Below are 26266 nucleotides of genomic sequence, written 5' to 3'. Positions count from 1 at the left end.
AATTCACACTCAGGTATTATATGACTCTTGTCAAGTGTCCACTAAATGCCAGGCTGCACAGGCTGCCCGGGGATCTGTTCAGTAGACAGCTCTTGGGCTGCAGAGAAAGATACTCAGGCCAGAGACTCTCCCACTTGGGAAAAGACGCACTGGGCAATTCCATGCCAGTGCTTCAATGTCCAGAGCAAAGTCTCCTCCTGCTTTGCTCCCCATTCACATTTCCTGCTCAAAGCGCACATTCCTTTGTAATGAAAGACAGTAGCCAGATTGTCTGTCCAGCATGTTTTATCATCCCTTCTTCTGATTCTTTGCAAGAACTTCCCTCCAGCTCCATGTAGCACTAGTGGGCTGTCGGTTGTAGTGTTCTGCCCCTCCCCCAGGGGATGGCACATGACCTAGTCTAGCCAATCAGACTATCCCATTTACCTTGGCCCAAGGATTTGTTTGTCAGTGGACCTTAGACCCAAGAGAGGCCAACCAGAGTATTCTGGGAAATTGGATAGGGAGATATTGGGGAGGAGAAGTATTCATTCCAATAAGGTTGCTAAGCCGAGAAGATGAGGGTCCAGGGATACCAGTGGGCATTCTTGTCCAATATATGGGAAGAAGCTGTCTGAAAAATAGAGAGTCACTCTGACCATGTAGTGAAGTCCCTGAATCCAGGCAGACCCGAAGCCAGAGGCTACCTACCACTCCCCACCTCCCAGATCTCCCACTTGCAAGAACCAACAGATTCCCTTTATGCTTAAACTAGTTTCAGTTGGGTTTCTGTAAATTACAATGAAAAGGATCCTAACTAAAGCACATTGGGTTTTTTATTTTTTACCATTCTTCCCATTGGCACTTACCGCCTACAATTACCCTCATTTATCAAAATCCTAGCCATCTTTAGGCTAAAAGACTTTGCCATTTTAGTTTCCTCTCATCCACTCCTGAAGAGATTTTATTTCCTCTTCTGAGGTCCCTAGCCCTGGTTTGAAACATTCTTATGGTTATGGGTCATTTGCTGTAAGTCAACATGGCTTATTCATGTGCGTTTCCTAGCACTCCTCTTAGCTTATAAGCTCCTTGAGGACTGGAGTCATGTGTCAGGAGGGTACAGTGTATCTGCTCCCCAACTGTAAGCTACAAAGCACTGGGGAGCCAGAGAATTATTGCTGGAGCTTACAAATCCTTGTGTGCACCAAGCTTCAAATACGTAATACTCTGTCAAATGAATGTGGTTGAGAAAATTCAGTATGACAACAAGCTACCATAACTGTTACTTAAATATAATACTAATATAGAGAGACTAACAAATGTTTTTGACATTAAAAAGATGTCCTCAAATGATCCAAATGTGGTTACGTAGATGCATACGTATGTAAAAAAATTTTGAGCTTTACACTTAAGATTTGTACACTTGACTCTAACCAAATTATGCCACAACAAAAAGTAAAATAAAAGTAAAGGAATCCTCATTTATGCAAGCCTGTCCATCACTAGTCAACACACAAAAATTAATTTAATAGCTCATAGACCTAAATAAACTAAACGCTAAAACTATACAGCTTCTAGAAGAAACTATAGGAGAGTATCGTATGACCTTGAGGTAGGCAATGACTTCTTAGAACACTAAAAGCAGCAAAAATGGGCAAGAAATTCCAACAGACACTTCACAAGAGAGCATATATAAATGATCTGTGAGCATACAAAAAGTGCTGAGCATCATTAGTCATCAGGGAAATGCAAATTAAAACCACCTCTTTACACCCACCAAAATGGCTAAAATTTCTCATACATTGTTGGTGGGAATATCAAATGCTACAATGACTTTGGAAAACTGTCAGGCAGTTTTATAAAAACCCAGCATACACCTGCCTATGATCCAGCAACTCCACCCCTAGGTATTTACCCATGAGAGAGGAAAACATATATCTGCAAAAAAGATTTGTGTAAGAATGTTCCTGGCAGCTTAATTCATAGTATCCCAAAGCTAGAAACAACCCATATGTTCATCTATGGACAAATGGGAATACAAATTGTGTTACATTTACACGATGGAATACTGCTCAGCAAAAAAATGGGCAAACTATTGATACATGCCATAGCATGAATGAATCTCAAAAACATGCTGAGGAAAAGAATCCAGATGTAAAAGAGGCTATGTTGCATGATTCCATTATATGAAGTTCAAGAACAGGCAAAACTACTCTGCGTGGGTGGGGAGCATAACAGAGTTTGCCTCTGGTTGTGGGGAGGAGAGACTGATTGCAAAAAGTCGCAGCAAATTCCCTGGGGTGATGGAAATGTACCCTATCTTGATTGAGACGTTGTTTACATGGACTTATTTGTCAAAACTCATTGTATTTAAGAGCTATATATTTTGATATTTGTAAATTAAACCAAATTCATATATATATAAAACCCTTTAAAAGATTCCTAGGCTTAGAAACAGAAGAACTGACTCCAAATCTCAGCTCTCCTACTAACTCTGACACCTTCTAGTATCCTCATTAGTTCAATGGGTCCATCCTATCAGCCTTGCTTACCTCAGAAGGCTATTTCAACTATAATAAAACCTGAGAAGGTGCTTGGTAAATTTTTAAGCATTGTACCTTTCAAGAGCCTCCTCTCCAACTTATTTCGTGCAGATCTCTCCCTGGCCCCAATTTTCCAGCTGCACTGGCCTCCCTGAACTCACTACGTGCTTTCCAGTCTCAGGGCCCTTGTACATGCTGTTTCTCCACCTGCATTGTTTTCCCCCTGGTCTTCCATGGCTGGCTTCCTCACATCCTTACAGTCTTAGCTGAAATGTTTTATCTTCAGATTGCCTGACCCATCCCTTGTTCATTGTCTTCATTCTACTTGTCACACTTCATAATTATCTATTTATTTGTTTATTTACTTACTGTGTATCTTTCCCACAGACTTGTAAACTCCCAAAGGATGGGAAACCTGCTGGTTTTATTCACAAGTGTATCTATCTTCAGTCGTTAGCACATAGAAATTATCCAGTAAATATTGCTGAATAAATAAGTGCGCCAACAAATGTGAGTTTTAGTGCATGGACTTTAAAATCTCTTTGTGCTGACTGGGGACTTTCTGCTGGGAGCCAGATCTGTCCCCGTGCTTGGTGGGTGCCAGAAAAGTGACATCAGAATAATGCTAGTGTCACTGTAGTGTGCTCACTCGAGAAGAGCTTTTTGGATCAAGGGACTCAGGGAAACATTAGGCCATCTTAGGAACACTTTCTGTTCACCACTATGCTTTGTGATCCCTCTGTTGGGCTATAACCTGGGGTTCTGGCTGTATCTCCAGGTTGAGAAGAGTCTGAAGCACAAACAGGCTAACTATCTCACATGCAGGGATGGTCCTCCATCTCCAGGGCCATCCACATCCCACACCCAGCACAAGGCCACAGAGCAAATGGCATAAATGCCTATGTCCACATCCATCTTCTTATTTGGCACTTTTCACTGCTGTAGCCTGTCATGGGCCCTTTTAGCTCTAATCCTCCCCCTCTCTCTCCCTCTAATAATCAAACCATTTTGGGTTTTCTGGATCTGAATGCCATTGCCCTCACTGAGGCCATTTCTCTCCCTGGAGTTAGCCCCAGTCGAGCTGCTGCTCTGGAGCCCGGGTCACCTGGGCATCACCCATGGCCAATCTGCCCGTGGGAGCTCTCTGAAACCTTCTGTTTCACAACAGGAATGTGTTTGCTGACCTGGATTATCTTGGCTTCTGTGACATCAGTGTTATGGGGAAATGCTCCTTAACGTGGAGCAAAGTCCACTTGGGAGTATGAACTTAGAGAATGCCCTGGGGAAAATCTAAGGGGCTTTGAAATAGGGGAGAAGTCTACCTCCTCCCCTGCCTACTTCCTCCACAGCCCAAATTCTGCTTTCTCTCTGTCTTGCTGTCTCCCTTGAAATCCGTATTCTGTTCAGCAGATAATGTCAATAAGCCCTTTATGTGAGTGGGATTTGGGGCTTCTGTTTCTCATCTGAGAATCTGTCCTGTGCCAATGAGTATGGGCCTCTGGCCCACATGTTAATTATTGTACCAGGGTTTCTGGAGTCGACTGGGGACAGAATGCCTCTTTGGCTAGAAGAGGGGTATTCTGGTAGGATTTTTTTTTTTTTTTTTGAGGCATTAGTCTGGCTTAGAGAGGCTGAGAGAGTGAAATGCTTGTAGGCTTCACTGATGGGTGCTCCTTCTTATCTGAGCTCCACACTTAACTGGGCTTTGGGAGTCAAATGTTAATGAATCTCTCGGGATTCCTTGAAGTTATATTGGCAGTAATCATTTTCTGCTGGCCGTAGTACCGGGAAATAAAAAGCAGTATTTTAGGTTGCAGAATGATGGAAAGGGAGTCTAGTGGTGCGTGTATGTGTGTGCATGTGCACAAGTGTAGAAAAGAAAGCTCGCTGAACTGGGGATCCGAAGGCGTGTGTTGGAGACTGGGCACATCTCTTCAGTTCCCTAAGCCTTGGTTTTCTCATCTGTAAAATGGGCAGACTGATCCCCAGCAGCCCAGACTCATATGTTTGGTGATGATCAATTGAGGCCGTGAATGAGGAAGGCCTGAGTTAGCCTTTGTTGTACTCGTTATTAAGTAGATGCCTTCTTCCCTTGGCTGTTCTTTGAAAGAGAAGGCAAAATATATTTGAATTGTTTTTTTATTACTTTTGGTTGCTGGCTATGTTTCTTTGAATCATTAAAATTTAGTACAATTCTGTACAGAAATTGAGCACAAGGCAAATCCAGCTTTATTGGGGTTACACTAAATGGGGAAGGTAAAGAGTCAAGAAGGTAAAGGACACTAGACTCTTTAGTCTAGTCTCCTTAGAAGCAATTGTCCGAAATTCAAGTATTTCATCCCATTCTTAGGCCATGCATCCAACCATGCATTTCAGCATCTCGTTCAGAAAGCATGGTCTCTATAATTAAATGATGATAAAAAGAGACACAGGAGAGTGACCATAGGATAGACGCTTTGCTCTTCTCTTTGTGTCTGGAAGGGCAGTGAGCCACCCAGACCAAAAAGAAAGAGCCCTTTCATCATGCCTATCAGAACAGGTGGCTCATTTTGGCCGACAGGCCCAGAATTTCACCCTTCAGCTCCTTTTACAGTTCTCAGATGAATGGTGCCCAGCACCAGGATTCACCCAGGTCTAGTTTGGGAAGAACATTCTGCATACATCTCGGTAGGCCTCCCTTTTTCCTCCTCCCCTCGCTCAATGCTCTGACGCTTTTCAGCTGCTCCTTAGACAGTTTCTTCCGGTGACTAACTTGACAAAGGCAGTGGGGTATGAGCAGTCACGACTTCTTCCTGCTGAAAGCCATCCGCCTTGGAATGCATGTTCCAGGATGTGTAAAACATCTGACCGTGGAAGCACCTCTGGCATGTCTGTGTTGGAGTGGGTATCTCCCACTGTTGAGATGGAGCAGGATGGGTTTGAGGGAAAAGAAAGAAAGCCAGTGTGGCTGTCATCTACTGCCAAAGGGGAGGGGCGTCTGAGGTGAGATGGGGGAGACTGGCAGGGACCCGGCCATGTAGGGCCTTGTGGCCCATGGCAAGGAGTCTGGCTTTATCCCAAGAGCAAAGTGAAGCCATTGAATGGTGTTAAATGCCACCGGAGGTGGTGGGATTGGAGTTAAGCATCATTGGATTTGCATTTTGAAAGCATCAGTCAGGCTACTGTGTGGGGAATGAGTGGAGAAAGGAGGTTGGTTAGGACCTGTTGGCATCCTCAGAGATAAGAGGGCTGAGACTAGGGGTAGATGGTGCGGGGCATCTTCTACTCGAGGGGCATGGCATAGTCTTGATTCCCTGACAGCTTTTATAGTCTTTCTACTATTTAAAATAATGATTTGGAGTCCGTATTAGTTTGCTAGAGTTGCCACAGCGCAATACTACATAGCAGTCACTTTAACAATGAAATTTATTTTATGATAGTTCTGGAGGCTGAAAGTCTGAGATCAAGGTGTCAAAAGAGTTGGTTTCTTCTGAGGCCTCTCTCCTTGGCTTGTAGATGGCCATCTTCTTCCTGTGTCTTCACATGGTCCCCCTCTGTGCATGTCTGTGTCCTCATCTCCTCTTCTTAAAAGGACACCATTCATATTGGGTTACAGCCCACCCATATGACCTCTTTTTAACTTAATCATCTCTTTAAAGACCCTATCTCCAGATGCTGTCACGGTCTGATTCCAAGCATACTTTTTTTCTTGGATTCCCTATGAAGGGTAGTTGGATAACCTTGAGCACTTCTATTATTTGACATTGTACACCCCCTACTGTCCCCCTCACACACATAGCCACCACGTTAAGTATAGGAAAAGTTACATAAGCATTTGATGGATTTCATTTGGGTTTTGGTCTTCCACCAGAATGTTGAACTTGACCGTGTTGTGATTTCTATTACAGCGTGGTTTAGCCACAGAAATTTCCTGTGCCGGTTACTTCTTGGGAACAGGTCTGTTGCATTTGCCTTCCTTGTGGGCTCAAGCGATACCTGTTGTAGGAAACAGCTGTCAAGTTCATCCTGACCAAAAACTTAACTCTTCATCTCATCCCCTGGGTGTGTCTAAATGTTTGTAGACTGTCCGCAAGAATACTCCAGGGTCTATAGACTTGAGTAGCTCTCTCCTCAAGTAATTTACAATCTGCTAGGGATAACGAGGAAGCACAAAAGTAACGATGTTATAGGGTGGACTACGCTCTAGGTCAGTGGCTCTCAAAATGTGGTCGTCGGACCAGCAGTGTCAGCATCACCTGGGAGCTTGTTAGAAATGCGAATTCTCAGCCCCTACCCTAGACCTAGTGAATCAGACACCCTGGGAGTGGAGCCGAGCAATCTGTGTTTTGACGAGACATTCAAGGATTCTGATGCGTGCTACAGTTTGAGAACCACTGCTTAGTCATAAGAAGTACATGCCATGAGATTTTAAAGAAAGAGAGCTCATATTTCGAGGAGGGTGAGGGGAGAATCTGGAAGTATTTCTAGAAGAATGTTGCATATGAGATAGGCCTTGAGGAATGGGTTGGATTTTGATATTTATATGTAGATGATCGTATTTACTACAATTGCCATCTGTATGTTTATGTATTTCTTTTACGAAAGTAATTAACAGCCTGGACTCTAACTGGAAAGATCTGCTAGCTGTCCCTTCCTTGCATTTTAACTGGCTCACTATGAATTGAGGCTTCCACCAACATATGCTCAGTTACAGAACTGGTATTTATAGTTGGAGGGTACTTTCCATTCCAAACACGGCTTGAATCGGAGGTGGAGACTCTACCTTATATCCTCGAGACAAAGTCAGACCAAAGCATCCTTGAATCTCATAGTGGGTAGGGATCTTTGAGATCATCTACACTAATAAACCAGCCAAATAACCTCTGAGCTGGCCTTGAAAGATGGCTTACATCAGGACACTCAGCATAAACACACAATTTTTCTGCTAGCCCATTGTATGAGTCTATAGCAGAGGTGGGCACACTGGCTCGAAGGTCAATTCTAGTCCATGGCCTATCTTTGTAAACAAAGTCTTATTGGAACTGGGCCATGCCCATTCATTTACATATTGTCTATGGCTGCTTTTGTGCTGCAGTAGTGCAAAATTTGAATCCCCTCCATAAGACTTGGTAAGAATTCTTAGATTGCAAGTGACCAAACCCAGTTCAAACTAGCTCAAGTTAAACAGGAGTCTATTGGCTCCTGGACCTTTGGAGTCAAGGGAAGGTCTGGGTGGAGTCAGCTGCTCTTGAGATGCAAATGGACTGTCTTGTCTATCTCTTCGGCCCTAGTCATGCCTAGCACAGCTCCTGCTTCTGAGCTCTCTCCCTGCTCACTCAGTCCGGCTAGCTCTTCTGCCTTCACTGCCCATTTCCCTTTCATTCCACCCAGTCCATCTGCTAAGTTCAGATCTTTTTTCTGGTGCTGTGGATCCTGCAACCATAGCATGAACACTAGGCTTGGCATCAGAAGTCTTGGGTTCTAGTCCTGACTGCTGTTCAGTACCAAACTGATTGATAAGATGTCACGACACTGAAAATCAAAAGACCCTCAATAAATACAGGTTGCTTTTTTTTTCCTTAGACTCAAAGCATATTTAAGCTGGCAAAGGCACTAAAATTCATCTTATCCTAGTGGCCTGGGTAACAAAATGACCCATAAATGTGTTTTATTTGGCTCACATAGTATTCTTTTTTATTTTTTTAATATTTGAGCCAAGCTGTAAAAACTCAGAGATTTTACTCTAAAATCCAGATTTCTGGTTTCACTGAGCCCTTGTCCCTACGTGGTAGGAATCACTTAAAACCAAGTAGGGGCCATGCGTGTTTGGGTAGAGTCTCCCACTCCCTTTGTCTTACTCCAGCCCACTCGCTCATTTGCATGACCCACCTACACCCTTAAGGAGTTTATGCTCCCTAATTTAATACAATTATCCATCTGATTCCCAAAGATCTGATTCCTATCTGTCACCTCTGGGCAGCTCAGTCTGTTGGGAAAGTTTTCCCTGTCTGTCCATCCTCAGCATCCCCAAATGGATAAGTGACTTGCCCTGAGTCTCCCAGTGTGTTGGAGGATTAGAAGTCAAAGGTCTCAGTATTGCTCGCCAAACTACTGGTCTTTTTACCCCACCTGATGGAGATATGTTCTTTCCTACCTTCCTTACCCACTTGCTAACCCTCAGTCCAATTAAGGAGTCAGGAGGTACATTTTAAAAAAAGTCATTCAACATCAGGTTTATTTTTGACAGAAATATTTTCCTTTATAAATATTCTAAAGAAGAGGAATTGGCAACCTTTTTCTGGAAAGGGCCAGATAGTGAATATCTTAGGCTTTGTGGGTCATGTGGGGGCTCTGTTATAACTACTCAACTCTGATATTTTAGCATAAAAGTAGCCATAGACAAAACATAAATGAATGAGCATGCCTGTTTTCCAATAAAACTTTATTTACAAAGGTAGGCAAGTGGGCCAGAATTGAATTTCGAGCCATGGTTTGCCCACTCTTGCTGTAGAACCATGCAGTGGGTGAGCAGAAGAGGTGTGTGTCTGTGCTGGGTGTCCCAATGTCACAGATCTCGCAAGGGCCTGTTCAGTTGGGGCATTTCCAAGTAGCTTGCCTGGATTCCTCTGCAGGAAGTTATCTCTATAGCATCAGGATTCCTGTAGTACATCAGTTTCAAAGATGTTCCAGGGACCCCTGAGAATCCCTGAGATTCTCGGGGCGGTCCACAGGATCAACACTATTTCTGTAACAATCCTAAGAAGGTTTTTGCCTTTTTCACTCTCATGGTCTCACAAGGATACAGTGGGGTTTTCCAGAGGTGATGTACGATGAAATCATCACTCTGACAGCTAATGGAATGTGTGCTTTTGTTTTTCTGTTTTTTAAAAATCCTCAGATATTTCTAATACAATAGATACCAATAGGTAGAACTCACCGAAACAAAAGCTCTTTGAGGTTCACAAGGAATTTTAAGTGTGTGGAGGAGTCCTGAGACCAGAAAGTTTCAGAACTGCTGTCATTGTGCTCTTATGCTACAAAATACTTCTCGTCTTGTAATAAGGATTTTTCAGATAGTCCCTACAAGAATGTGATTTTCTTGTAGGCAAGAGCTGTGCTAACCATTGTGTTTCATGATTGCACATGAATTTGCGCATAGTTCTATTTATTTTAGAAATGGTTATTGTGAGCCTGCTCTGGGCAGATAGTGTGTCTGGCGTTAAGTCTAGAGAAGTGAACTCAATAGATACCATCCCTGCCGTCATGAAGCTTACAGTCTAATGGAGAAAAAAGAGATTAAACAAATAATCACAACTAATTATATCAGTACATACTGAAAAATGCAATCAAGGGAGAGTACCCAGCACTGTGACAGCCAATAACAGTAGGGTTTGTACTATTGAGGGAAGTCAGTGAAGGGCCTTTGCTGAGATCTGTGGGATGTAGGGTCCATCTGAAGCAGGATTTCTCAACCCTGGCACTATTGACATCTTGGACCAGGTAATTCCTTGTTGGGAGAGGGAGGAACTATTTTCTGCATTGTAAGATGTTTAGCAGCATCCCTGGCCTCTACCCACTAGATGCCAGTAACACACACACACCCATTTCAGTTGTGACAACCAAAAGTGTCTCTAGGCGTTGTCAAGTGACAACTGGTGGATGGGGTCTGGGGGATCAGAGAATTGCCCCTAGTTGAGAAGCACTGATCTAGAAAAGATGTGGGGTAGGAAGCCCACTGTGATGGTCCAGCTGAGAGGTGCTTGTGGCTGGGACAGAGCTGGTGGAGATGGAGAAAAAAGGCTGACCTGGAGAGCTATGTAAGGGATCCATCTACATGGCTAAGTAATGGATAGACATGAGAGTGTTTATGAGAGGGCCAATGATGAAGTTCAGGGTTCATCATGTTGAAGCACTGACTTTGGTTTGGACAAGTGACACCATCACAGGCTGGCTCTGAGACCTACAGGTGAGAGAGAGAAAACACATTCGCTCATCTCTCTGCCCGCACAGCTGCCTTTGTTGTTCATGTCAGCCTGGTGGGGGCTAGCTCTAATAACAGACCAGAAACAGCTCTTCCTAAAAGAAATGACAACTTTAGAAAAGAAAAACCATCTGCCAGGACTGAGTGAATTAAATCTGTGTTTAATCTACCTGCATTAAGACATTATTTCATTGCCAGTTGACGTTTTTAAACATCTGTGAAGGTTGGCAAACACATTGGAGAAAATATAGTTTGTAATACTCTGAAGGATATTGGCACGTTATCTATGACAGCAATTTTGATACTCATTAATATCAGATACCAAGATTTCTAAAATTCTCATCTCACTGCCAAAGATTGTGTGAGTCTTCTAGTCACTAACCCAAGGGTTCTCAGCCTTTAGGGAACTAAAGACTTTCCAGAGGAGCTTGTTTGAAATTTAAAGTCTGATTCAGTAGGTCTGGGGTAGGGCTCAGGAGTCTGCGTTTAGACAATCCACATCACCTCCCCAGATGATTCTGAAGCAGGTGGTTAGCTGGTCACTTTGAGAAACACTCATGCAGCAAAACATGCCATCGTGAAGGAATTTGTTCCAATGTCACTTCCACCAGTGACTTCTGCTGTCTGACCACGTCATCTCACCCCACCTCTGCTTGGCTAACTTTGCTCATCTCCAGAGTGGCTCCAGAAAGCTTCCCTGCTTAGATGCTCCCATAGCATGCCACGCTTGTTTCTGTGGAGTGTCTGCAGCAACAAGTGACAGCCCCCAACTAAAAATGGCTTACACAATCTAGACACGTCTATTTTACAGAATAGAAAATCCAAAGAAAGGTAGATCCAAGGCAGGTTAATTCAGAAGCTCAGCATCATCCTCAAGCACCCAGATTCTTTCCAATTTAGGTGGCTCCGCTCAGAGTTCATCAGGAGCAGCAGGGCTGCTGTTCCAGCATCCCAGGTGGACAAGAACCTCCGGAGGCCGAGAGGAGCAAAGAAAATCTTCCAGCCCCAGCCAACCTCCCCTCTTGTCTCATTGGCCAAGAGTGTATCATGTGCCTTTGCCTAAGTCAATCAGTTGGCAAAGGAATGAGATTATTAGAATCATTTTCACCAATCAAGATTCTCTCCCGGGGGGCTGGCTCTGTGGCCGAGTGGTTAAGTTCATGCGCTCTGCTGCGGCAGCCCAGGGTTCAGATCCTGCACGCGGACATGGCACCACTCATCAGGCCATGTTGAGGCGGCGTCCCACATCCCACAACTAGAAGGACTTGCAATTAAGATATACAACTATGAATGGGGGGTTTGGGAAGATAAAGCAGAAAAAAAAAAGAAAAAAAAAGGAAGATTGGCTACGGTTGTTAGCTCAGGTGCCAATCTTTAAAAAAAAAAAAAAAGTTTCTCTCCCCAAGTCTGGGTAAGGTCACAACCTTTCCTGAAAGACATGCCTGCTCAGGGAAGGATAAACAAAACTGGGTCCCCCCAGGAGAGAGAGATTCTGTTAGCAGATGAAGAGATGAATGGCTGCTGGGAAGGCAACAGTAATATCTGCTACAGTCCTCTTCCTCTCTCCTACCACTTTTCCCACCATTTCCCCTGCTGAAGTGGGAGTCACAGGAGGGCAGGGACCATGTCCACCTCGTGCATCATGGTGTCCTTAACTTGATGCTGTGGGTCATGTTAGATACATGAGGTCCACTGTGAAGTGGTCCTGGAATATATGTTTAATTTAAATTGGTAGAGTGCATTCTGATTTAGATGGAAAACTGTGAGTAAATAGGATATAAATTTTTTGGTTGCAAGTGATAAAACCCCAATTCAAACTAACTCATTGTTTAGAAAGAGACTGTACTGTATCTGTTCATGTAATTAAGAAGCTCAGGGGCCAGCCCGGTTGCATAGTGGTTAGGCTCATGCACTGCACTTCAGAGGCCCGAGGTTTGCAAATTCAGATCCCAGGCACAGACCTGCACACCACTCATGGAGCCATGCTGTGGTGGCGTCCCATATACAAAGTAGAAGATTGGCACAGATGTTAGCTGAGGGCCAATCTTCCTCACCAAAAAAAGCAAAGTTCAGAAATGCAGTGGCTTCAGGTCAATCTGGATCCACAGACTCAAGTGATGCAGTGAGGGACCTCTCTCTTTCCATCTCTAGTAAGCTTTCTCAACGTGTGAGGCAAGATGGCACCAGGTGCCCCAGATGACCTCCTCCTGGCTTAGCAACCCAGATGGCTTCTCCAAAAGCTCCAGTAGAAAAAACCCTGGAGAGGACTAGGTCACATGCCTGCCAATCACATGGAAAGAGGATTGGGGTTCTCTGATTGGCCAGGCCTGGGCTACTTTCTGATCCTGTGTTGGAACAGGGTCAGCCCACCCAAACCCCATGAAATGGGTTCCCCACAGGAAAGAGGTTCTGTTGCCAGAAGAAGCAGAGAGCAGATGCTGAACAGGCAAAACAACAGATGTCCACTACATTTATGGATGAAAAAGCTTTTTGCAGGGCATTATACATGGGCCAAACAGTAATTGAGAACTCCTTGCTGATACACACAGAAAGTAAACGTTTCCCTTGCTCCCCTAGACTATACAAATTCAATTTGAAACTTTGAATGATGCTTTGTTTCCTAAAGATACAAAACTTTTGTCCATTGATTTTTTGGGAGGATCTTTGATTTTATAAAATCTTTTCTCTCAAAAGGAAGTATTCTTCATCTTTCCTTCTATTATTTTTTACCATTTTTACTCTCTTTTTCTGTTTTATTTAGCGTGTCTTAACTTCTTCATCCCACATGTGTACCAATAACCCAGTAAAAAATGTAAAACTGCCATCTCTCCGTGGTGCTTTCCCTAACTTTTTTCCTTCTCTTTCCTCTCCTTCCCAATGAGAAATAATTCATAAAAATCTTAGCACTCCCTGTTTGGACCTCTCTGATTCCTTTACCAAACTCTATCTTAGATTGTAGCGTGTAGGGATATATTTCCATCGTTCATTCATTTGGCAAGTATGAAATGAGTGCTTCCTGGCATCAGGGACTGGCTTTAGCATTAGAGATGCAGTTAGAAAAACAGTCTCCCCAACTCCATCCTGGAATTTCCTTTGGAGTAGGAGATGTGTCTCCTTTATCCTTACATCTCCACTATATTTTGCTTCATTTTATTATTATTGTTTTTGTTATCATTATTATTATAATAACTTTGGCTTTTCACTTACAATATACCAAACAGTGTGCTCACTGCTTTATGTACATGACTTCTGCTCCTTTCAAAAATTCTGAAAGATAAGCACTATTGTCCCATTTTACAGATGGGGAAACTAAGGCTCGTGCCATGGCCGCTTGCTAATCTCATGCAGCCTGTGAGAGAAAGAGCCTGGATTTGAACCCAGATCTGACAGGTTCCATACCCTATTCTCTCTCCAGTTCACAAAAACTACTCTGTAAATAGCCTGCAGAGCAATGAAGGAGTGCTTCTGTTCTTCTCTGAAGGTTCATGTTCTGATCCGCCACCTTGCATGTGGAATGCGGGACATGGGCTTTGAGTTGTGAATCTTGGAGTGAGGATGAATCTGTAAGGACCCACTCTTCATCCTAATTCCTTTTGGATGGACTTGGCAGACATTGTTGAGGCTGTGTCCATTTGTCCCTAACCCATACATCCTCAGTTTCCAATCCCTCTCTTTGAAGGGCCTCCGGCCTTGATTTCTTCATTAGCAAAACTAAGACTTGGTGCCGATCAGAACTTCCTACAGTGGTGAAAATGTTCTGTTTCTGTGCCCTCCAACACAGTTGCCACCAGCCACCTGAGGCTGTTGAGTACTTCAAATGTGGTTAGAGTGACTAAGGAACTGAATTTTTAATTTTATTTAATTTTCATTTGAATAGCCACATATAACTAACAGCTACCAAATTGGACAGCGCAAACCTAGAATAATCTTTATCCTTCTTTTCCCCTGTGATCTTATCCCTACTATTGGGTTGAAAACAACATTTTTTAGTGAAATGGCAGAAAGTATTGAAATGGGATGGAATGAAAAACAAAAGAAAATATCAGTACATATCTATACTAAGAATGAGTTTTGTTTGTGAAACTTGTGCACATATTTGTGTACTGAGTCATTTTGCAAAATTAATTTCTTCCAGTGGATCATGATCAAAAGAAAGTTTGGAAACCTCTGCCTGTCCCTGAGTAATGTCACCGAGAGCTTGAGAATGACATGCCTCTCTGGTGCTCCCTCATCCAGCCTAGGGCTCTGCAGGACCTCATTTCAGGAGTGTTCTGTTCTTTCAGATCCCACAGGCGTGTGGTGAGCATGTGACTTCTCTCAGATGGTAATTGGAGGTGACTTGTGGTCATCTATCTGTCTAGGTGCAGCGATCCCAAACTGGTGGCCCACAGGCAGAATCCAGCCCCCACAGATAGGCCTCTCTGGGACCTGGATGTGTTTTTGCAGGACCATAATCCACTGGAGCCCAGTAGCTTCTTCCCCTTTAGGTGGGCCAGTCTCTCTGGCATGGCCCCCTTGTGTGGATTTTCCATTGACATTACCTGCCTGGCCCCTGAGGGCATTTTATGTGGCAACTGTGGTTAATATACATAGAATATTAGATCTGAAAGGAAACTGAGAGACCACAGAACACAGCCCTTTTACTTAATAGATGGGAAAACAGTGGCCCAGGAATGAGGAGCGTTCTGCCTGAAGCCTCACAAAAAGTTAGTGGCAGAGTAAAGACTAGAAGGAACTGTTTCCCTCTCACAGAGGAGAACCAGATATTAACCGAAATCTTGGTAGGGCAGAGGACAAGGAGAAAGAGGGAGAGGGAGTGAGAGGGGGAGAGAGAGGAAGAGATAAAGAAAGAAGGAAGGAAGGAGGGGAGGAGGAAGGACGGAAGGAGGAAGTGAGTAGGGGGTGGGGTGGGAGAGGGGAAGGAGAGGAGGAAGAGAAGGGAGGGGAGCAATAAGGAGGGACGAGAGGAAGGAGATAGGACAGGGTGGGATGGTAAGCCATCCTCACAGCCCTGGGGAAGAGAGGGCCTGCCTGGCAGGTCAGAATTCTGTGAGGGGAGCCCCTCTTGGGGTGTGTGATCACCTGGAGAAGCTTCTAGTGAGCATGACTGCAGAGGCCATCAAGGAGAGCCCTGGAGGACTTTGAGCAATGGGCAAGCACTTGAGACACCAAAGAGGGGGCCTCTGGGAGACCTCTGCCCTCTGAGAATGGAGGCTGCTTGGGATGGCTTTGAGGATTCCCTGACTGGTGTGACCCACACCTCATTTTGGCCTACCCTCAGGCAAACTGTCCCTGATCTGAAACCAAGGCATTTTCTTGCTGGTCCTGGTGTGGCCAGCATGATGGGGACCTTGAGCAAGTTCCTCCACTCTCTGAGCCTCAGGGCTGCATCTGTAGAGATGGGAATGTGGATGAGCTGGGGCAGAAGGTGCCCTAGGGGCTCCCTTAGAGAGGAGGGGTGGGTCAGAAGTAGGTGGCCTGCCAGGCCCTACCCCCTTCAGTCACAGCAGCTCTAGGGGATCTAGACAGGGATCACAACTCCAGTGCCTTCAAGCACCTGGCCGTACAGGAGAGAAGCTGGCCAGGGTGAGGCAAAAGGAAGAGGTAGGAACCATGGTGATCTGGAAGGACTTAAAAACAAACTCTAGGCCGCCCAAACAAAGCATGTCTGGGAGCCACATCCAACGCAAGCAACCCCTGGTCAAGGGGGTTTCCCTGAATGACCGCCAGGTCAGTGTGTGTTTGCATTCCATGCATGGTTTGCAACGGAATCAGTGTAACCTAGAGGCCATTTCTTCATTTCAAGGAACAGTTCATAGCTTTAAAAAAAAAAAAAAGAAGGGAAACCTCGAGACTAGATGTTTTCTATATGCTCTCCACTCTGATACTGAAAACCTGTAAGTCAAGGGGAGCCCCGGTGACAGCTGATGTTTCTTGGATTTCCCCACAATATATCAGGGCTTGATGGCCTGCCAGAGCCTCAGGAAGCAAACGCTGTAGAAGTATTAAAACTTCTGGCTCAGAAGCCGAGGGCCTGAGTCACTCACAGCACGAAGACAATTGCTGGCTTCCTGAAGTTCCTCTATTTCCAACGTGGTTTCCAGGGCCCCAGACAAAACCCAAATAGTATTTTTCAGATAAGCTGTCGAGATGCTGGAAAGGGTGCCTCGGGGCCCTGGTGGATGCTTGGGTAGATCCCCTTCTTTTCCTCAGGATACCCTGGGCAGAAGGAGGCCTTGCTGGGGAGGCCCCCAAGGAGCAAGGAGCGGGGGGAGGGGAGAGAAAATTGAGCCTCTCTTAGACCTACTGATGCCTGTCTGACCCTGGCTCTATCATGTACAGGTGTGTGACTTCAGGCAAATTAATCCATCTCTCTGTGCCTCAGATTTCCCATATATAGTCCCATATATATTCCCCCCATATGGGATCTGTCTTGTGGAGTTGTGAGAATTAAATGAGCCGGTAGACATGAAGCACTCAGCACAGGGCCTGGCACGGAGTAATTCCCCAATTCCTCTTAGCTGTTTGCAGCTATTTTTACAGCTCCTCAGTGCCCCTGACTGGGGGCTTTGTAAAGATATTCAGGGACAGAGTCAGCAGTGACAAGAGAATGGGTGTGGATTGACAGGAGCCACCCCGAAGTGGGAAAGATGCCAAGGCTGGCAGACTCCCTAGGGAGTTTTCCCCTTCTCATCAAGTCCTGTCTGTTCCTCAGCCGTTCTTATCCTGCTCTGTACATCGTATCCTTAAAGCCCGTGACCAAGTGTAGCAAGATGATATTTTTGAAATATCCACTGGGATTTCTGTCACCCGCCCCTCTTGCGCCTTCCCTCTATTCAGTGAGCGAGGCCTCAGGGCCGGGATGGGCAGCAGAAGGCAGAGACAAAAGGGGTGGCTTCCTGGCTTTGGAATTTCAAAAGTCTGTGCCCTTAGAACAGGAAGGATTTATTACAAAGCTAAATATTCTAGAGAAAGCATAAATGAGAAAGAGCAGAAAGGGCTCCTTGACCCTCACTCACAAAAATGGTTCCCTGGCCCAGAGGGAGAGAAGAGAGTCTCAGGGAAAGAACAAGAACACACGTCTATTTGAGTCCATAGAAAGAGGCCCAGGGACACACCCCAATGAAGGGCACAGGGGTGGGGGAGGGGCAGACTGACTGGAACTTAGTTTGTGCTTGTCTTGAAACAGGGACCAAGCTGAGTTCTAACAGAGAAATGAGATTTTTTTAATGTTAAAGTCTCCTATTGAATTCCATCAGAAGTATACAATTTTTCTTTTTACCGTCATAAAATCAATATAGAAATAAGTGAGGGGCCAGCCCTGTGGTCAAGTGGTTAAAGTTCCACACGCTCCATTTCAGCGGCCCAGATTTGCAGGTTCCATCCTGGGTGCAGACCTACTCTGCTCATCAGCCATGCTGTGGCAGCATCCCACATACAAAGTAGAGGAACGTTGGCACAGATGTGAGCTCAGGGCTAGTCTTCCTCAAGCAAAAAAAAGGGGAGGATTGGCAATGGATGTTAGCTCAGAGCTAATCTTCCTTGCCAAAAAATAAATAAATAAATAAAAATTTTTTAAAAAAAGAAAGAAGTGAAAAGTTAATTCTATGATGTTATATTTGGACTAGCTTTCTGATTTGCAAAATGAGTAACAACTATGCAGTTCTCATTTTATCAAATGTCTTCACTTGTTGTCATTCCTTTCGTGCACTGTGCCTCAGGCCTCCTCGCCTGTGGCGGAGGCCTGTTTGGGTGGAGCCCAGCTCCTTTCTCCTGTAGCCATAGCGTGGCAGCTGGCTCTCAGGCAAGAGCAGTCTGTCTGGCCAGGAGCGTGCCGTTCTGACACATGTCTGACAACACGTTTCTGAAGAAGGCAGCAGAAGCCATTTTACCAGCTACGCATCATGACAGTGGAGCACGCTGATGAGCCTGGCAGAGACGGGCTGTGGAGGAGTTTCTCTTGCAGCAAAGGTTTTACAGTATCGTCTTCTTCGGGTGACAGACTGTGTTGCTGACCTGCTGACACCGGAAACTGTGGCCCGGCCGGGGCCATCTGTGCAGGGCCCCAGGAATCGCAAAGCGCTCCTACCTCTGCTCTGCTGCAGCTGCCAGCACCTGCTGAGCCTGCCTCTCTTAGGGACCGGCACATACACCTGTCGGGCTGTACCTGCCGCCACCGGGGAAGCTGCTCAGGGCTGACGTCCCCCGCCCAGGGGCAGCAGTCACAGCTTCTTCATCACCTGCCACAGATGCTGAATCACTGTTCCCAGTCTCTGGGTCTGTACCCTCCTCATTATTCTTAAATCTTTATGAAATTTGTGTATATATATATATGTACATATACACACACACACATATTTTAATTCAGCTGGATAATGGATGGGCGATTACTGTTGGGGGAAAAATTAGATACTCCTTTAGCCTTCCCCACGCCCACTGCCTCCCGCTGTTGGCACCTGTTCATGGCAGGCGGTAGGCTTAGCGGTGAGAACACAGATTCTAGAGTCAGACTGCCTGGGTTCAGATGCTCCCTCTGCCATTTACTAACTGTGTGGCTTTGGACAAATGACCTCAGCTCTCTGCACCTCAGTTTCCTAATCTGCGAAATGAGGATAATAGTAATATCCCCTCCTGAGTTACAAAAACTCAGTGATGACATATGTAAATTACTGAGCACGGTTTCCGACAGAGTAACTACGCTCTAAGTACTATCAATTATCCTTCCAGGCCTTTCCTTCGCATTTACTCCTCCTGTTTCTTCATGCATGGCTTCATTCCAGACTCTCTCCTATGCTTCTGCATCTTGGAACACTGACCCCTCCCCCCAGCTCACCTACTCTAATTTTAAGGCTCAGCTTGACTCCAGATTTATGGTAACTTAGTCTGTTGTGAACTCTCCCCACCTTCCATGACCCTTGCTTTGTGCCAGCATAGCCTACCCTCTAGGTTTGCTTTGTCTTTCATCCTGTTATCTTAAAACAGATACCCTCATGCACTGATGCAAGCAGAAGTTGCTGTGTGAACTTGGCTAAATCTCTTCTCCCTTCTGGGCCTCAGCTTTCTCATTTGTTAAGTGAAACCATTAGACTCATTTAATTCATCCTTTTCTTCATTCATCCAGTACTTATTGAGCACTTATTCTGTGCCCGGCCCTGAGGGTCCACAGGCAGACAAGGCAGACATGGTCCCTGCCCTCATGATGCTCATCTAGTGTGTGGATAACCTCCCAGGCCCTTTCGGCTCTAAAAGTCTGGTTCTAAGTATTCACACGATGAACGTAGATGTGATGGCACATGCGTGACCTTAGGGGTTACTCATAGCAGCTCTCACAATCTCCCTACCAGAGTTTTCAGAAAACAAATGACTCACTTCATTAAGTAAGCACACAGAACAAACATGCTAACACGTCCCCCTGGAAACAGCAGATGTGCCAAAAATACACCGCCCCAGGATAACACAGATCATAGCCTCTCATCCCACAGCAGGAAACACCCAATTCACACATTCCTTTGCAGGATAGATCAAAAGCATGTCAGCCACTCACCTCTGCAGCCCACAGAAACCTATAAACAGAGAGAGCTCCGAGATAGAGAAGAAAGACAAGGTTGCTTAAGGTGGAGAATGGGCTGCAGCCAAGGGTTTTTTTTTCTTGACAGCAGGGAGGGAAAACCAGAAAACCTTTGCCCAAGCTCAACTGGTCCAAAGATGGATTTGACAGTGCTCAAGCAAAACTCAGCGGCAAGCTGGCAGGGGTAATTTAGAAAGAATTCCTGCATTGACTCGGAGGTGGGGATACATGGCTTCAGAGATCCTTTAGTATTAATTATTGCATATACTTATTGAGCCCAAGTTACGTGCCAAGCAGTGTACTAAGCACTTTTATATAATGTAAGTAATTTAACGCTCACAAATGATTGGAGATATTCCCACTCTAGAGATGAGCAGATTGAGACGAGTGTCATGTAAGTTGCTCGAGGCCACACAGCCAGTGCCTGTCAGGGCTAAGATCCAAACCCAGCCTTCCCAACTCCAACGTCCATCCGCTTAACCCCTGTGCCATGTGCTTCTCCCTTCCAGTGCAGGGATCTCGTGTCTCTGTGGTCCTACCACAGGAAACAGGATCAGTGCGGCAGGCCCTGATGCAACTCCAGAATCAAACCCCAGGGCCGTGTTGTCAATACCAGATACTCTTACATACAACCCCCAACCTAACCCTTCCAGCTGCGGGCTTTCTATCTGTGAAATACCTGGATCCACACTGGGGTCTCCTCCTCGGTCTTTAGCGAGTCCCTGTGAACACCCTCCAGGTACCCTGGCCTCTAATGAAGCCGCAGTGGGACAGCTGCTGCACCCGGCTGTTTTCCAGGGCCCCGGGCTGTTGCGAGCTCACTCCTGGGTGGTTGATTCTCTGCTTGATGTTTCACCGTTCAACCAGAAGTGCCACTGTTTTTATTACACTTCCAGCCAATTACTCACAGTTGTTATACTGTCTCCAAGTTAGTTTTGTCACACTTTTAATTATACTCCAACATAGCATAGGTGCTTCTGCCTTTTAAAGACTGTTTTAAAGACGACTCAATTAGAATGTGGGAACATTTTTATCTTCAAGGTCAAGTGACCCTCAAGGGAGGGAAGAAAAATTGTGCAGGCGCCGCATTAGTAACGAGAATGTAACTTAGGTCCCGTTGCTTATGAGAGAGGAATCATACCGTTATCCTCTTTTAAAAGAGACTAATACATCTGATAGCATACAGCACAGTCTAGTTTAAAATCAAGACAAGTTAACGGAGAGAAGAGAGTGAGGAGGGAGAGAAAGAAGCCCAGGAAAGGACACACAGAGCCAGAATCCGTTTTTAATTGGAGGGAATTGTATAAATCATTTTGTCCAGTCTCCTCGGTGACTAAGGACGGAATTCAGGCCAGAGAAGTTAGATGATTTGCCCAAAATTATAAAACTCAGTGACAGCAGAGAGGGAATTGGGACCCAGGTCACCCTCAGCACCATCTATGAGAGAGAAACACATGAGATGAAGAATGACAGGCAGAGGGAGGGAGGAACAGCAGGTGGAGGAATGGGATGCTGAGTTTGGTCCCTGCCATGTTCAGCTCACATGTTCCTTTTAACTTACCAGGAGCCAGCCACCTCTCCCCTTCCAAGATGTTGTTGTGCTCCAACAATTTCAAATTATCTTTGTAGCACTTGGGAAGAGCTTTGCTTGCAAATTGAATTGTGGAATTAAGATGTATTTTCTCATAGAACTCTGAAGATTTGGTATTTGTATAAAAGAGGGCTTAATGTTTCAAACGCTTAATTTTAAATCTCAAAGCCATTGACCAGCTGATTTTCTGTCTTAAAAAATTATACTGACAGCCACTGATTTTCTTGCTTTTATTCTTGGGAAGATTAAGGTTCTTCAGTCTTGCAGTGTCTAAAAAACTATGAGTTTTTTTAATCAGTATTTATTTCATTGCTCAGAAGCCTTTGTTTCCAGATAAAATTCGGGATGGGTGACTGTGTGTGCAATTCGTTCCTATTGCAAATTGTTTTTTAAATATAATTTTAAACTCTTCAGGGATCAAAAGAAATGATTTAAGTCTGAGGTAGTATTCCTAAATTAATTTGTACACTTTATTTTTATATAAATAGGATTCAACCAGATTTAATTTCTTTTTCCCCATTCTGTGCTTGGTATTCCATTTGTGGCACTATGAGGCTGCCATGTCCAATATGGCAACCACTAGCCACATGTGGTTATTTAAATGTAAATTATATTAATTAAAATTAAGTAAAATTAAAAATTCAGTACCTCAGTCACACTAGCCACAGTTCAAGTGCCCAGTAACCACATGACTAGCGATTGTTATATTGGACAGCATAGATTTAGAACATTTGCATATCTCATAAAGTTCCACTGGACAGCACTGCTTGAGGACTAGTAACTGGGATTGTCTCTCCTGGTTGCCCTTTATTGGCCAAATAGCATTAAACAGAAGCTGGAGATTCCCTGCATGCATTTTAGAAACGTATCACATGATCCAGATGTCTAAACTTGGTACCTTCATGGATTATTGCACAAGTGAGCAGAGCTAAAGTCCTTTGAGGCTCATGGCTGCTCTCAAATGTTGCTCTCAACGATAGGCAGTTCCTAACATATGAGGCAGTTTAAAACTTCATGTGTAAGTTAATTTGGAATTCAAAAGGCATTTACGCATAAGACAAATGTTATAAATTGTGCAACCGAACCTTAGTACTTTCTGAAATAAAAATTAGTAGAAGTAATAACCAGCAAAAAATCAACAATAAAATTTGAATGTTTCAGCGGGGTTATAGATTGGTTATAGAAGGAATAACACCATCTCGATAGACACACATGGAATAAGTTGGATTAAGTTGCTGAGTTACTTAGCCAAGGATACAAGATCTTAGTGGAAATGGGGTGGCTTCCAGGGCAGGAGCAGGTGTGACATACCTCAGCATAGCTTCCTTTAACCCCTACAGCTCCTACTGGCACTATCTGGATAAGGAAAGATCTTCACACATTTATAAGCTCAAATCTTGCTATACCACTACCCGTTTGTAATCACAGTTATATCAGCAATCTGGAAGAACTCACAGCAGCGATGAGTGCATTTGTGCTTATGGGACTATTTACAAACGTGAGATATTTATGGACCTCTGGCCACACTCAGCATCACCGTAGCAGCACCCTCCTGCTGAAGGAGGCAGCAGGGTTAGGACTGGGGGCTCCATCACAGCTCTACCCCAGAAAGCTCTTTTCCCCAGTCCATCTCCTCACTCTGATTTTGCATCTTTTTCCCTAGGTGATTCAAAGACCGAGTTTTAGCTGAAGACCATGGTCACAAATCTATTTCTCCAAAAATCAAATCAGGAAAAATTTAATTGGCCGTGGACATTGGTTCTTGAACAATAAGGCAGGTGGACTTAGAAGAGGTAGATGACAGCTTGTGCAGTGATTCTGGAGGGATTTGGGATCCTTTCAAGAGCTCTCATCATTGATGGTGATGATTATATTATTTGTTCTGATTTTATTTCAGACTCACAGCTTTGTTTCCCTAGGCGATGGCGGATTGCCACACTACTCATATAAACATGATCTGTATTTCTCCCACAAATTGGGAGAAGAGGAGAGAGTGAAATATTTTCCAGGACTTTGAGCAGGAGTCAGAAAAAGAAGAAAAGGAGATAGGACTAAAGAGAATGTTTGTGGACATCCTGGGGAATGGGGGAGGATTGCTCTGAGCTGAGGGGAAGATGTGATGGTCATAGTACCAGTGAATATTTGTGGAGCATTTAATGCACTTTTTGAAAGACCTTACGTGTGTTAAACCATCTAATGAGTTAATCATTTAGCTAACTAGCTAACTCGTATAACTGTCGTCTTAACTTTAAGACAGGCAAAAAAAAGTTGAATAAGGGGTATGAACTCTGTGAGAGAAAGATTGTGCAAAGGATGTATTCCCCCACCTCAGATGGCAAAGTTGTCAGCAGCAACAGTTTCAGGACTCTTTGCTCTGCAGCACGCTTATAACTCAAGATCCCTATAAGTGGAAGATAATGGAAAGTCCTGCTTTCCTGTCCCATTTCTAAAAGGAGGAAGGTGGGTGAGATCAGTTATAGAGAGCATCTTTGAGCATCTGAAGAAAATGGGATAATGTACATAACACCGATTTTTATATTTACTTAGAGAGAAGTATTCAATCCCAGGTGCATCAGTCAGGATACACTGCAGTAACAAAAAGTCTTAGAAGCTATGACAGCAAAAATTCTTCCTTGCTCACAATAGATGTTCACTGTGGGTTAGCTTGGAGCGCTGTTCTGTGACTCTTGCATCAGGGATCCAAGCTGATGCATCCTGCACGCCATCTGGGTTATCACTGGTTGCTGCACTATGGGAAAGGCAATATGGTAGATCACGTACTGGCTCCTAGGGCTTCCAATTGAAAGTGACACACAGTTTCCATTCACATTTCATCCCCAACAAATCACAGTGTGCAATCCTTCCTGTGCCTGGAATAAAAGATTCAAACAACTACCACACTAGATCCAGAACCCCTGAACTAGGTGATCTCCAAGTTCCCATGCAATTCACTGTTTCTGTGAGTCCAGATTAACTTATAATATGCTTATTCAGAGCTTGACCAGTAAGTCTACATGTATAAATTCTAGACACCGATTTCCCTTCAACTGGTCATCTGTAGAGCCAGAACAAGACTGAGCCTTCTCATAATAGGGTGTGAGCAGGAGTTTTTGGACTGTTGCTTCAACTTTGAGGGAGAATTGAGTTATTCTCTCCCTGGTGCCGCTAGGGGCTTCCTACGAGAAAGATTGGGTTCCTCGCTAGCAGTTATTTCAATAGCTTACACATAATGAGATTGGACCAGACAGCTGCTAATATCCTTTCCAACTCTGAAATTTTGTGTTCTAGGTAGGTGTCTACTATTATTAAATAGCAAATGACCAGATTTTAGAATGGTCAAGCAAAGTAGTTCTCACGGAAAGGAAATCTAGAAAAGTAGCCGTGAGAAGGTCTAAGCAGGAGATGGATAGACTCAGTAGGCTAATAGAGCCCTTCGGCATCGTCAAATGCTGACCACTGCACTCCTACCCCCAGCAGCTGCAGCCCCTTCCTCATTTCCACCTGGCTTGTTTTCTTAATTATACACATTTGACATTTTCTCAAGGTTATGGAAAGTGTTTGTTCAAAGGCAACTTTAAGGTGAGTCCGCTTGTCAACCTCCTTCCAACCAGAGTGCCTCCCTTCAGGCCTCTTTTGTAGAAAGTCTGTGCTGCCATTGACCACCCTCATTTTATAGATGTGGAAACTGAGGCCCAGAGAAGAGATGTAACTTCTTAACAAAAAGACCAGTTGGAGGCAGCACCTATTTCTTTGAGATCCATGAGTCAATTGCAAGACCCAAATTCCCTTTGAGAAGTTTGGGGCCTGATTTGGATCCAGAAATCATCCAAGAAAGTGGGTTTGTTTACCTTGAAATACTCCACTTCCTCATTTATTTTTCTCCACTTGCGAATTTTCCCTTTATTATTACAAGGAAAGGTTATGCTCACTTATAGATCTCTGCCTGCTTCAGGAGGTTTATGGACTCACATCTTAATGCCAATGATGTCTCAGCTTGGTGTATCCAGCCTAATGGTGTATTGAAGGTACTTTGCTCATCATTTACACCCTTTCTGCTTTCTTTTTTCCATTTAAGATTATGATAATATCCGGCAGCAGACTTTTTAAAGAATAAGGGCCTTCTGGATGGTGACTCTCTGTTTCTTTCTACAGTTCCTTATCAGCAGAATCCTTACAGTCCCCGGGGCAGCTCCAGTGTCATCCAGTGCTACCGATGTGGAGACACCTGCAAAGGGGAAGTGGTTCGCGTCCACAATAACCACTTCCACATCAGATGCTTCACCTGTCAAGGTAGGAGGCCCAATTTCCCAACTCCCTTCTCAGATTCCTGACCATGCTCTCACCCCCAAGACATGCCGCAGGGGCAGGCAGAACAAACACGGGCAGTTGAGATACTTATAAAGGCCTAAAGAGACTTTCCTTGAGAATTCTGATGAGAATTCTCCCTTAAGCAGTGTGGAGTGAAGAGGGAGGTAAGAATGAAGGAAGTGTTTGGATAAAGGGGAGAGAGGGAGCCTGGTGACCCCGGAGAGGTAGTGCTGACCCAGAAGAAAAAAGACAATCCTGCCAGCTTAACTTACACATCTGAAAAGACTCCTCGCTTGTGCCAGTATATCTGTTTGGGA

General features: G+C 44.5%; 1 protein-coding gene across 8 annotated transcripts in view; it reads left to right on the top strand.

Moving 5' to 3' along the window:
* The window catches only part of ABLIM3 (actin binding LIM protein family member 3), a 109761-nt gene that overhangs the window by 13123 nt on the left and 70372 nt on the right, over positions 1-26266 (top strand). For all 8 annotated transcript variants that reach the window (XM_070517216.1, XM_070517220.1, XM_070517219.1 and 5 more), the window contains one exon: positions 25794-25931. In XM_070517216.1, coding sequence (XP_070373317.1) covers positions 25794-25931 — 138 coding nt within the window. The remainder of the gene's footprint in view (positions 1-25793; positions 25932-26266) is intronic.

This window comes from Equus asinus, chromosome 9, assembly GCF_041296235.1.
Source record: "Equus asinus isolate D_3611 breed Donkey chromosome 9, EquAss-T2T_v2, whole genome shotgun sequence".
Lineage (NCBI taxonomy): Eukaryota > Metazoa > Chordata > Mammalia > Perissodactyla > Equidae > Equus > Equus asinus.
The sequence above is the reverse complement of the archived record's forward strand: the minus strand, read 5'-3'. Positions and strand labels throughout refer to the sequence as shown.